The sequence below is a fragment of the Leptodactylus fuscus genome, chromosome 1 (assembly GCF_031893055.1).
Source record: "Leptodactylus fuscus isolate aLepFus1 chromosome 1, aLepFus1.hap2, whole genome shotgun sequence".
Taxonomy (NCBI): Eukaryota; Metazoa; Chordata; class Amphibia; order Anura; family Leptodactylidae; genus Leptodactylus; species Leptodactylus fuscus.
The window spans coordinates 92460531-92474479 of NC_134265.1; the positions used below are offsets into that span (position 1 = coordinate 92460531).

Consider the following 13949-nt stretch of genomic DNA (forward strand, 5'->3'; position numbering starts at 1 on the left):
GACTGCAGTTCCTGTTGCGGATTGAACAGCGGCGGCCACCGTCATGTCCCGGAAGTGAAACCACGTGTAAACAAGTGCTGTGCTCCGACTACATGCTGGGCCGGCAGACGGTGCAGAGACCATGCCTCGCTATGCGCAGCTTGTGATGGGCCCGGCGGGCAGTGGAAAGGTGAGCACAGCCTTCTGGAGGTGCCCAAATGGTACCGATGAAGGATCAATGAAAAGACAATTTTCAATTAATTTTTTTTTTCTGTAATAAGATATCACACTGCAGAAAGTCCAGGTTAACACGTGCGACGTGTATATATATATATATATATATATATATATATATATATTGCAGACAATTCATATGGCTCAGCCACAATACACTGTAGCAAACAAAGCTGAGTGTTTTCTACAGTGTATTGTGGCTGAGCTATATGAATTGTCCGCAGTATAGCCTGGCTCCTGCCCTGAATATTTGATGTAATGTGTCATTGTAGGTGAAGTGCAGCACATACGTCTATGTTCACATTTATGTTACTGCCTCACAATGTCTGCCTGGAATGGGTGGATGAAAAAGTCCTATATTCATGACTTTTCCATCTGTTGTTTTCAGGTTAAAATCAGTGGACCCCATTATAGTTAGTGGGGTCTGTTGAACTCTGTATGTAACCTATATTTTAGTGGTCCACCTTGTCCATTATTCTGGACATACAGCATTGGCAAGGAACTAGCATCAAGCTACGAGAGTTCTTCATAGGCTGATTTGCGGATGGCAGGGTGCGCCAAAAGAGGGAGTGGTGTTTATAAATATATGTGTGGGAGTGGGCTTTATAAAAGGGCACAGCTACATATTGCGTTAATTTTACTGTGTGCTTCATAAGAGTTTTGGCAACACAAAATATGCCTATATTACTTTGTTTTGTAATTGCTACTTAATAAGGTGTGTAACTAAGATGTGTTTATTGCGATTTCCATTGGTAAATCTTTATTAATTTCTAAATATATATGTAAAGGTACAAACCAGACAGCGCAGTTTCGGAGTGCTTAATATTGGCACTATAGTCTGTACCTTGGGGCGGGCACTATACTCTACTCTATTAGAAAAGATTTCATTAAATTACTAGGGTTATCCCCCATCAATTTAAAGTATTTTATTTTTTTCCATTAGGAGCTAGGACTGGAGATGAGCCAATATACTCTATTGAATAGCTCCCGGCGCCAGGGAAGGTGGGAGGGGCAGTAAAAATTTGATGCCCCAGAAGTGTTTTTGCACTGGGAGCTATGCCTCTAGGTATTCGATCGAGTATATTCACTTATGTCTAGCTAGGACTTGAACTCAAGAAATGGAGCATGCAGGACTCTACTTGTCTCAATGGAGTTTATTTTTCTCATATCAAGCTTCAATAATATTTTTCTTTCACTCCATATGTATGTTATATACAGAAATATATCTATATGTCAGAACAGTGTATGTTTAGAAAACATATGTTTAAGCATAGAATGTTCTGACATATAGAGATATTTTTATATACTTATACATTACGTAGGGACAGTATGCTACTGAAGCTTGGTATAAGTTTGTGTTCAAACCCTGGCTCATACCTAATGAAAAAAATAAAGTAAATCATTAAATTGATGGTGATCTGCCAGAATCCTCCTGCACCAAAGTGACTGCACAGTACAGTGAATTCTAATGAGTTGGCAACCAGATGAAAGTGTGAAGTTTGTAAATATATGATGACAAAAACATTGTTATCCTTAAAACTAAATGCAGTATAACTAGTTATGTTTTAAACTGAATATGAGATTACGTGACAAGATGATGCCAGCAATATCTGGATATAGCTATAATATGCCTTTTTGTCCCAGGTTGACACTAAAATCATATGTCCATGCTGGCATCTTGTAATCCATTGTTGTGGGGAGACATTAGTCCACTCTAGCTAATTTAAACCGTCTCCTTTTGGCGGGAGACAATGGACATGTATTTCAAAGAGCCAATAGACCAGGTCAATGAATAGACAATTCAAGAGGACATCTTTAAGCAATGGTGGAAAAACCAGTTAGGCTGTCAAAGCATGAACAGATAAAATTCAATTAACCCCCAGCCCCTCATACACCTAGTGGCTGGGGGTGGATGGAGTTCAGAGCTAAGCCAAAGATTATGCCCACATGTATATACGTGTGTATTAGAATACAGACATGGGATTGTGAAGATTGAAACTATAAAAACATTCCTGTGTGCTATGGGCTTTTGACAATGTACCAGACATCATGACAAGATGGCCTCTATACTGTGCTCAGGTGTAGGCCTGAACATGTGGACACAAGGAGATTCTACAGGGCTTCCCATGAGAGCATGGGAGGACCTGGCACTCCCACAGAAAGTGTCATCACAGGAAGGGGCATCACAGAAGGTCACTGCTTGTAAAAGTAGTGCCCTGGAGCTGATGTCACAGGAGGCGGATACCCCGACCAACCAATCAGACCCATGATAGAGCTTGCTGTTGTTTACTTCCTGTATTTGCATATAAAAACCTGAACGTGTGTAATAAAGGTCTCTTTTTGTGCACTGCTGAGACTGAGAGAAGCTCTTAGGGCTCATTCACACGGGGCAAGATGGGGCGGATTCTGATTCCGAATCCACCCCCTCACAATAGAGGTCTATGTAGACCGCTAGCTTTCTTTTTTCCATGAGCGGTATGTTCCGTCTCACGGAAAAAGAAACGAGCTGTCGTTTCTTCAGGCGGATTCCGCGGCTGAGTCAGCCCCTGCGTCCACCTCGTGACAGCACTCTCCGGACTTGGCCCATTCATTTGAGCCTACTCCGGAGGGGGGAGGCGCGACTGTCGGAAGCCATGACAGTCGTGGCAGGCGCATTTTGGTCCAATTCTGATGCAACTTCCCGCTTTAGAATCGGGACCAAAATGCGCGGCGCTTATCCCCGTGTGAACTAGCCCTTATACCAACTCTTGTGTGCTTTGAAATCTTCATTGCTAGCAATTTAATCTTTGAATTTGGCCAGCCACAGTCCCTCAGTTACTGGACAAGTGACCACAAAGGCCCCTGTTTCTGACAAAAGTGACTGTTCATCGGGAGACTGGGTCAGTTGACCTTTCTGTGTAAGATACAGAACTTTGTTGACTCATAGCTGAAGGCGCAGACAGTCAAGTGATGCATTAAAGGGATTTTCCAAGACTTTTTTTAATTGGTGACCGATCCTTAGGATAGGTCATCAATTGAAGATCTGTGGGGAATTGCAGCAGCTGGTACTCCCTGAACACTACTTGTGCTACACAGGTCGCATGGTTTTACATTCATTGGGAACATGGATTTATGCAGCTTAGTCCCATTCAAGTGAATGGCCTGAGCTGTGATACAATACACCGGACCACACACTTATCAGATGAACTGGCCACCTCAAGCAATCCAGAAGTCACTGCCTTGTATAAGTAATAGGCGCAGAACAGGGGTACTGTAGCAAAGAAAGTAGGGGTATTGAAAATGGGCATGTACCATAAAGTACGATGTTTTCATATCACTTTCTTATGCATAATAAGACTATGACCCAATTTATTCTGTTATGTTGGGGCATGCTGTAGTCTTGTCATGGATCATGTATTGAAATCCAGAAGCTGCTTGAAAGTAAATTAGAATTGTATTGCTCTGTTACACTAATGATCCTTTCTTGTGACGTGTTTTGTCTTGCTACAGAGCACCTACTGCTCTACCATGGTCCAGCATTGTGAGGCTCTGAACAGATCAGTTCAAGTGGTAAATCTGGATCCTGCAGCAGAATTTTTTGACTATCCAGTCATGGCAGGTAAGTTTTGGAGTAAAATATATATGTGTTAGCCATACATTTAAAAAATAGTGTCTGTGAGGCATATTACTGTACTTTGCCAAAGCTTCCCACGTATTACAGCATGGCTGAAAATGCTGATTTATGCCATGAGAATTGTGGAACAAAATCAGGTGTCTCTGGAAAGTTGGTCTGCCATGTTGGACTTTTTATTGTGGGATGATTTACTTGAAATGTTTTTCAAGGAAGCAACAAATCTGCATCCTGTCAATGAAATTCCAGATTTCATGTCACTGTACAGATTATTCACCAATTTGATATTGATACGTATGGCATTGTCGTCCAAGATTAAAACCTTCACAGACCAACCGTGAATGAAAATCAGAAAACAACAGACTTGTGACCAACTATATCATGATTTAACAATAAACTTAAGGAATGTTCTACATCCATTTGTTGTGCTGATGACTGTCATTTACTGGTGATCGCTCTCGCTCTCTCTCTCGCTCTCTCTCGCTCTCTCTTTCTCTCTCTCTCTCTCTCTCTCGCTCTCTTTCTCTCTCGCTCTCTCTCTTTCTCTCTCGCTCTCTCTCTCTTTCCCCCTCTCTCTTTCCCCCTCTCTCTTTCCCCCTCTCTCTTTCCCCCTCTCTCTTTCCCCCTCTCTCTCTTTCCCCCTCTCTCTCTTTCCCCCTCTCTCTCTTTCCCCCTCTCTCTCTTTCCCCCTCTCTCTCTTTCCCCCTCTCTCTCTTTCCCCCTCTCTCTCTTTCCCCCTCTCTCTCTTTCCCCCTCTCTCTCTTTCCCCCTCTCTCTCTTTCCCCCTCTCTCTCTTTCCCCCTCTCTCTCTTTCCCCCTCTCTCTCTTTCCCCCTCTCTCTCTTTCCCCCTCTCTCTCTTTCCCCCTCTCTCTCTTTCCCCCTCTCTCTCTTTCCCCCTCTCTCTCTTTCCCGCTCTCTCTTTCCCGCTCTCTCTTTCCCGCTCTCTCTTTCCCGCTCTCTCTTTCCCGCTCTCTCTTTCCCCCTCTCTCTTTCCCCCTCTCTCTTTCCCCCTCTCTCTTTCCCCCTCTCTCTTTCCCCCTCTCTCTTTCCCCCTCTCTCTTTCCCCCTCTCTCTTTCCCCCTCTCTCTTTCCCCCTCTCTCTTTCCCCCTCTCTCTTTCCCCCTCTCTCTTTCCCCCTCTCTCTTTCCCCCTCTCTCTTTCCCCCTCTCTCTTTCTCGCTCTCTCTTTCCCCCTCTCTCTCTTTCCCCCTCTCTCTCTTTCCCTTTCCCCCTCTCTCTTTCTCGCTCTCTCTCTCTTTCCCCCTCTCTCTTTCTCGCTCTCTCTCTCTTTCCCCCTCTCTCTTTCTCGCTCTCTCTCTCTTTCCCCCTCTCTCTTTCTCGCTCTCTCTCTCTTTCCCCCTCTCTCTTTCTCGCTCTCTCTCTCTTTCCCCCTCTCTCTTTCTCGCTCTCTCTCTTTCTTTTCCAACCCCCTACAATGCAGGTTTCCCTAAATCATCTCAGCTAAATATTTATCCAGCCTACGCTTAAAGGTTCCCATTGATGGCGAGCTCACCACCTCCCATGGCAGATTTTTTCACTCACTCACCACCCTCACTGTCCCTAATATCTAATCTAAATCTCCTTCCTATTAATTTCATCCCAGTATTTCCCTGTGCTAATGAAAATAGGGAAGATCCTTCTGCACTGTGACTACCTTTCAAATATTTATAGACCGCTATTAAATCTTCTCTCAACCTTCTCTTCTGCAAACTAAACAATCCCAGTTCTTTTAGCCGCTCCTCATAGGACATGGTTTGCAGACCTTCCACCATTTTAGTTGCTCTTCTCTGGACTTGCGCCAACAAATCAATGTCCTTCTTAAACTGAGGTGCCCAAAACTGAACACAGTACTCCACGTGGGGACTAACCAGGGCAGAGTAGAGTGGAATAATGACCTCTCTTGATCTAGATTCAATGGTTGCCTTAATACATCCCAGAATTTTGTTAGCCTTTTTGGCCACAGCACCACATTGTTGACTCATATTAAATTTATGATCCACCAATATGCCCAAATCCTTTTCCCTTGTGCTATCACCTAGTTCAATTCCTCCCATACAATAAATATTTTTCACATTGTTCTTACCCAAGTGTAGAACTTTGCATTTGTCCCTGTTAAATACCATACTATTCACTTCAGCCCATTGTTCTAGCGTATCTAAATCTTTTTGGATATTTTTTCTCTCCTCTCTAGTATTAACTATTCTTCCTAACTTCGTATCATCTGCAAATTGTATAAGTTCCCCTAAAATACCGTCGTTCAAATCATTAAAAAAATATTAAAAAGTACTGGGCCCAAAACAGAACTTTGCGGTAGCCCGCTTTTAACTTTCCCCCAGCTAGATGTAAAACCATTTAGAATTACCGTTGTGCCCGATCATTAAGCCAGTTATAATTCCACCTAATTAATTTTTTTGTCAATGCCATACTTAATCATTATTTTTTAATAAAAATGTTATGCAATACTTTATCGAATGTGTTACTAAAATCCAGATATACTATATTCACAGCATTCCCCTGGTCCAGCCATTCAGTAATTTTATTTGACTCTGTTGATACTTATGTTATAAGATTCCATTGGGCTTTCCAGTATATTTGACAGCATTGTGAAAAGGACATGCCATAAATGTTCCAAAGGTATGGGACTCACATCAGTCACATAATTGAGGTTCTTAAAATCTGTTTTATGGCTCCAATTAATAGAGGGTATGCTGTGAATGCATGGATCTCTTCATTTACTTATATTAGACTTGCAAGAAAAGTCGAGCCTCCCCGTAGATATGCCATAAATGTCCCAGTTGGGAATACCCCTTTAAAGTCAGCACGATCAGCTAGGAAACAAATTTATCAAACTTGGTGTGGCTTGGTTATAATGGGCATTATATATAGTGTGAAAAGCTTTACAATTTCCTCTTTTACTAATGACTTTTCCCCCCCAATTCAGATATCCGAGAGCTCATTGAAGTAGATGATGTGATGGAAGATAGAACGCTCCGATTTGGTCCTAATGGAGGACTAGTGTATTGTATGGAATATTTTGCCAATAACTTTGACTGGCTGGAGAGCTGCCTAGGTCACACTGAAGATGACTACATATTGTTTGACTGCCCAGGTTATTGTATAATCTTTGTATATCTTCTACTCAATGCCATGAAATCTTGTTAAAGCAGCATCCAAACAAGTAAACTAAAAAGAGTTTTTCGAGACTTTAATCTCGATGAATGCTTAGGAACGGTTATTATCAGCATCTCAATAATAGAATTTTTACTCCATCCATCCCTGCCTGTTAGCTGTTGACGGGCAGCGGTGTTTGGGTAAGTGCTATGACATACACTCACCGGCCACTTTATTAGGTACACCATGTTAGTAACGGGTTGGACCCCCTTTTGCCTTCAGAACTGCCTCAATTCTTCGTGGCATAGATTCAACAAGGTGCTGGAAGCATTCCTCAGAGATTTTGGTCCATATTGACATGATGGCATCACACAGTTGCCGCAGATTTGTCGGCTGCACATCCATGATGCGAATCTCCCGTTCCACCACATCCCAAAGATGCTCTATTGGATTGAGATCTGGTGACTGTGGAGGCCATTGGAGTACAGTGAACTCATTGTCATGTTCAAGAAACCAGTCTGAGATGATTCCAGCTTTATGACATGGCGCATTATCCTGCTGAAAGTAGCCATCAGATGTTGGGTACATTGTGGTCATAAAGGGATGGACATGGTCAGCAACAATACTCAGGTAGGCTTTGGCGTTGCAACGATGCTCAATTGGTACCAAGGGGCCCAAAGAGTGCCAAGAAAATATTCCCCACACCATGACACCACCACCACCAGCCTGAACCGTTGATACAAGGCAGGATGGATCCATGCTTTCATGTTGTTGACGCCAAATTCTGACCCTACCATCCGAATGTCGCAGCAGAAATCGAGACTCATCAGACCAGGCAACGTTTTTCCAATCTTCAATTGTCCAATTTCGATGAACTTGTGCAAATTGTAGCCTCAGTTTCCTGTTCTTAGCTGAAAGGAGTGGCACCCGGTGTGGTCTTCTGCTGCTGTAGCCCATCTGCCTCAAAGTTCGACGTACTGTGCGTTCAGAGATGCTCTTCTGGCTACCTTGGTTGTAACGGGTGGCTATTTGAGTCACTGTTGCCTTTCTATCAGCTTGAACCAGTCTGGCCATTCTCCTCTGACCTCTGGCATCAACAACGCATTTCCGCCCACAGAACTGCCGCTCACTGGATGTTTTTTTCTTTTTCGGACCATTCTCTGTAAACCCTAGAGATGGTTGTGCGTGAAAATCCCAGTAGATCAGCAGTTTCTGAAATACTCAGACCAGCCCTTCTGGCACCTTCTGGCACCAACAACCATGCCACGTTCAAAGGCACTCAAATCACCTTTCTTCCCCATACTGATGCTCGGTTCGAACTGCAGGAGATTGTCTTGACCATGTCTACATGCCTAAATGCACTGAGTTGCCGCCATGTGATCGGCTGATTAGAAATTAAGTGCTAACGAGCAGTTGGACAGGTGTACCTAATAAAGTGGCCAGTGAGTGTAGTCTTGGTGAGTGTGATGTCTTTCAGTACCAATCAAGTAAATGAGTTGCAGTGTGAGGCACAGCCACTACACAATGTATGGTGCTGTGCCTGCTATGGGTTTGTGAATGGGTTTCAGCTCTTGCCTGAGTACCATGGCCCTTTTATCAGCTGATCAGTGGCAGTGCTTGGAGTTAGACCTCCACTGATCTAATATTGATGACCTACTCTAAGGGTAGGTTCAAATTCGACCAAGGACAGCTTCTGCAAGGAGTTTTTATGTTCTCCCTTTGTTTGTATGGGTTTCCATCAGGGACTCAGGTTTCCTTCCACGTTCTAAAGACATAGGGATAGGAATTGTAAGCCCTATGTGGGACATTGACTGACACGAGTAAGAGAAATAAAATAATCAAAGTAATATTACAGTCTAAGAAAGCCCATTCAACAGTAATGTGTAGAGATCACCACTGAGTATTATAACCATTTTAGATGAACAGGTGAGGCAGTGACCAGCAAATGTTGCTGCTACTTCTTGTTGCTCTGGTACCTACTAATCAGTTGGTATTACTAGATGAACTTCTTATGGTAATAGAGGGAATGTCTTAATGCAAGTAGCTCCTACCAGGCTGTATTTACACACTGCAGTTTTGCAGCCTTATTGAAACCTATGAATAAACACCTTTAATATAGGTAATGGCCTCGCAAAAGAAAAATACATCCAAAAAAGTGTAGAGTAGGGAGCAGAGGATTATACATTACTATAAGTCTTTTTGAGTTTTAATTTGCTTGTATGGATTTACCTAGGTCAGATTGAACTGTACACTCACCTACCAGTTATGAAGTACCTGGTGGAACAGCTTCAGCAGTGGGAGTTCAGAGTCTGTGGAGTTTTCCTGGTTGATTCTCAATTCATGGTGGAATCTTTCAAGGTACATTGTTAATTTTCCTGATTGGATTGACAATCAGAAATCCAATTCATATTTTCTGTAGTCTCTTTACATTAGATTTGTTAGTTTCCTTTATACTGTGTCTACTATACATGTTTGACAGATGTGCCTGGAGTACTCCTAGCAAATAAGCTATACATACCCATAGGCTTCCATTATAGTGTTGGAAGCCAATATAGTCTTTGTCATATGATATGCTTTGGGGATATAATTTTTTACAATATGGAATAGCAACAGACACACTATTCCATAGAGTGGTGTATGTTTTTGTGTTACCTACAGGTAACAGATTTTACTGTTTGGGATCAGTCATAGTGATATATTTGGTTCCAAGTAGGGAGTCCTCCCAACAGAACATCAGATAGACATTGATACATTGAGAATACAGCCTTGCCAAAACTGCAGAAAACTGGTTACCAATATAATAGTAGTGTCTGATAAGAGTGAATACACAATACTCTCTGGGTGTTGTGCAGTTAGCTAGGGTGTCTTCATGTCAGTGAATAGATGTAAAAAAACATTTTTACCAGTTATTTGTTTTTCTTTCTCTTTCAGTTTATTTCCGGTGTCATGGCTGCCCTGAGCACCATGGTCTCTCTGGAGATCCCACAGTGCAACATCATGACCAAAATGGATTTATTGAGCAAGAAAGCTAAAAAGGAAATAGAAAAGTGAGATTAAAACTGTTGTAAATGTGAATACGCAATATGTCACTATGGCATGTGGAGGAACAATTATGTTTTATCTCAATTTATTGCTTTTCCCACTGACAGATTTTTAGACCCAGACATGTACTCAATGATTGAAGACTCAACAAGTAAGCTGAGAAGCAAGAAATTCCAGAAGTTGACCGAGGCGATTTGTGGATTGGTAAGTCGCACAGTGCAGTGAATACAAATGAACCGGCAGCCAGATGAGTTACTATTCATCGGGTGACCGGGTAAGTTGATCTGTCTGTTACAGATCTATGTCGGATCATAGCAGAAGATGCAGACAGGCCAGTGATTCACAAAATGCATTAAAATGGATTTTCCGGACATATCAATTTATCCATAGGATAAGTAGTGAAAGAAAGGTTTGCAGAAGTCCAACACTACATTTTCAAGCGACAGTGCTTCGTATCACAGCTCAGCCTCATTCATTGAATGGGATTGAGCGGCAAAGAGTCCTGGTGACCAATGAATGTAACATAACATGGCCTGTGAAGTAGAAGCAGCACTTACAGAGAACCACTTTAAACAGCTCAACTACAGGAGTCCAGAGTCTCATAACCCTACCAATCTTCAATTGATGATTTATCCTAAAGCCCAGAAAACCCATTTAATAAATATATATAATATTTATTTATTTTGTCATATCCATACAGCTAATTATGGTGCCCAAATTAATAATTTACTGATTGATTAGTTTTAGTCTGTGATAGTATGACTTTTGCCGTTAGAATATTTAATCTAAGTAACAAGAATATTGTACTGGCCTTGACCCTTTTCACATCTACCTTAATGTACTAGGAAATACCTTTCTTTGGTTGCCTGAATATCTTGTACCTCTGGTGTAATGTGTACTTGTTTACGTTAAGTCTTGTTTTCTCTGTTTCATGTATTAGATTGATGATTACAGCATGGTTCGCTTCTTGCCATTTGACCGATCAGATGAAGAATGCATCAACATAGTCCTCCAACATATAGACTTTGCTATCCAATATGGGGAAGACCTGGAGTTTAAAGAGCCAAAGGTATGTTCACCATTTATGGAAAAGGGTATTTTGTTTTTGTTGTAAGAATATCAGTCATGTAATTATGTCCTTTCTCATTAGGGCTATGGAGTCGGGTTGGCCAAACCTCCCACTCCTCTGTTTTCCATAGCTGAGTCCGACTTTTACTCCAACTCCAGTAGAGAAGCGAATTCAACTTTTTTTTTTTTTTTTTTAATGACCTGAACCCCCCCTTCCCAACCCCCCAAAAAAGAAAACACATATGTGAATGATTCCTTTCACAATACTGTAATGGGTTTGTTACCTGCCCCTGTTGTTTTTTTCATGGACAGCACTCGGATACAAAAATTGTTCATGTGAAAAAGTCCCAAGATGTGTGGGGTTTTTTTTTTTGGCTTTTTCTTTTTAATAAATGAATTGGATATATTTCACTATATTTTATCCATTTGTACTAGACGATTATCACAATACAAATAGTCTGTATTGTGAGGATAATTTCTATACAGAACCAGCACAAGTGTCAAATCATGAATGTCATAAAACGTAACTTTTAATAAGCCAAATAAAACAAATTGTAGCACATTTTGACCGTAGATCCCATATATTAGGAAATCCTCCTATGTACACAATATCTTGCTAAGATCATGGTAAAAACATTATCTGCCAGAAACAATGCAAATGTAATGCCATATATATCCAATAATGAGAAAAAAGAAAAAACACAAAAGGTGAATATATTGCTTCAATCTCACCAGTTTGCTGATTTTTTTTTTTCAAGAAGTCAGGAGCAGCTTGGTGGCAGATCCAAATATCACAGTCCCTCGCTCACGCTCTTGTACCTGCCCTGACCCCCACAAGAAAGACTCCCACCCTTACAAGGGCAAAACCAAAAGTACTATCCCTCAAAAACACTGTCCCTTCCTGTCCCTATGTTTTCATTGGACTATCTGATGGTAAGCTCAGATCCATATTCAAAAAAGGGAGTTTGGTATCTCAGGGGCTCAAAAATAGATATAAAGGAGCTAACTACCCCAGTGGTTGAGAGAAATTTCTGATCACTAGCAGATAAAACACTGGTGACATCATTGCTATAAACCTTTTATAAGTTAGATACAGTAGGGACTTCCACATCAACTTGCCATTAGAGATGAGTGAGTACTATTCGAAACGGCTGTTTCGAATAGCACGCACCCATAGAAATGAATGGAAGCAGCCAGAACGCAGACTTGGCCAGCCGCTTAACCCCCTGCATGCCGGCTGCGTCCATTCATTCCTAGGGTGCGTGCTATTCGAAACTCCCGTTTTGAATAGTACTCGCTCATCTCTACCTGCCATCACGACATGTCTGTATAAGACTGTAGGCAATTTGAAGTATTTGAAGCACCATGTAATGATATCTTGTTTTGATTTTTTAACAGGAATCAGAGGAGGATAAATCCCAGAATTTCGATGAATTCTTTCAGGATCAGGCAGATGAACAGTGACTGTGATTGTTACATTAATAATATAGTGGAATTTGGATTTCACTTTGATTCCACCATCTTTACTGTGTCATGGTGAATGCGGAGGCAGAAATTCACTTGAAGTGGTGAAAGTGCTTTGAAGTGATGTGTGCCAGATCCGTTTCATGACTGCAGGGGCCGTGTCTTGATGAAATGCTCATCCTACACAATGGAGCCTTCTGCATTGACTCCATGGACATATAAACCTGTACAGTGCTGCAACTGTAAAAAAAACAAAGTAGCATCTTGGCTTCAGTGATGCTTTAATACATATATATTTTCTGTAACATTGATCTCTATAGGCTGTTTTGTTGTAGTTAAATATGATTTTTTTTAATCTAATTTATTTTTCTGTTCTCGTAATTAAGATGTTAAGGTTTTTATGTTATACAAATATACTGACTTGCCTCATAATGGAACTAATGATGCTAGAAGCTTAAAGAGAGTCTGTCAGTAGGAAAAAAAATTTAAAGCAACCACAATACCTTGTAATCTTAAGGGCGCTGATCACAGTGCTATACTTTGTAGGCAGAATCTTTGCTTCGTTTGGTCGTAATTCAGTTTTTTTCAACATGCAAATCAGGTAAGCATACATTGGGGGTGTTTATAATAGTGGTCTCCCCCCCACCCCACCCCGCCTTCATCCAGAATGATTTCTACCCAGCTTCCCCAACCTTGGGGAAGATTGTTAAAGTTTGGAATCTTCAAAGTGTGAGGAACTCCGTTCTGTTTATGCACGCCTCACATTACATACACATTGAACAGAAGCACTTCTGTTCCAGCTACCTTTAAAGGAGTTTTCCGGGCAAAAAAATGTTTTGTTTTTTTTTAAATGCCAGTTAGTGCTATTAATTGGTTAATAAATGCACCCATATACCTGTAGCAGTGTTTTGAGTGATTTCTGGGTGTCTCTGGGAGTTCCTTGTATCTCCTGCATTTGTTTACTTGTTTCAGCTTCCTGCTATGTATCTTCCTCACTAACCCCTCTCACCTCCCTGTCTCTCTAGCTATCCCGCCCTTCAGTACCTACTCAGCCCAACTCATATTATATACTTACCCTCCACTCTTCTTCCAGCGAAAAGGCTCCTACTCCTGTACTAATTCTGTGTGTCTCTTCTCCATCGCTACTCTGTTTTCTGCAGCAATGATCCATCTCTACTGCGCATACGTAGATGCGCAGTAGAGGTGAATTATCGGCAGCAGTGCACACAGCGCTTGGAGAAGAGCGCGCACAGACAGAATCGCTACAGGAGGAGGAGCTGTATTGCCAGAAAAAGCATGGAGGGCAAGTATAATAGGGGGTAGTTACCCATATCCCGTTTCCAGGGATATGGGTAACTATACATTTTTTTATTAATTAGGTTATTTAGAAAGTAAGAGGATGTTTAGATTAGTGTAGGGATTTCCAGTTATCCCAGACAAC

The 13949-nt window shown here is 41.6% G+C and overlaps 1 protein-coding gene across 1 annotated transcript; it reads left to right on the top strand.

Moving 5' to 3' along the window:
* The first annotated feature begins 13 nt into the window (after nt 1-13).
* GPN3 (GPN-loop GTPase 3) lies at nt 14-13823 on the top strand. Its single transcript, XM_075272890.1, has 8 exons — nt 14-169; nt 3703-3811; nt 6765-6932; nt 9168-9292; nt 9866-9981; nt 10084-10180; nt 10917-11045; nt 12443-13823. The coding sequence occupies exons 1-8, from the start codon at nt 122-124 to the stop codon at nt 12506-12508; spliced, it is 858 nt and encodes a 285-aa protein (XP_075128991.1). The 5' UTR covers nt 14-121; the 3' UTR covers nt 12509-13823.
* The last annotated feature ends 126 nt before the right edge of the window (nt 13824-13949 follow it).

What these genes read in the sequence shown, in the direction of transcription:
- GPN3 (XM_075272890.1), top strand. Translation starts at nt 122, where the DNA reads ATGCCTCGCTATGCGCAGCTTGTGATGGGCCCGGCGGGCAGTGGAAAG. An exon ending in TGACTATCCAGTCATGGCAG is followed by an intron (nt 3,812 to 6,764) that starts GTAAGTTTTGGA and finishes CCCCCAATTCAG; the next exon opens with ATATCCGAGAGCTCATTGAA. An exon ending in GCTAAAAAGGAAATAGAAAA is followed by an intron (nt 9,982 to 10,083) that starts GTGAGATTAAAA and finishes TCCCACTGACAG; the next exon opens with ATTTTTAGACCCAGACATGT.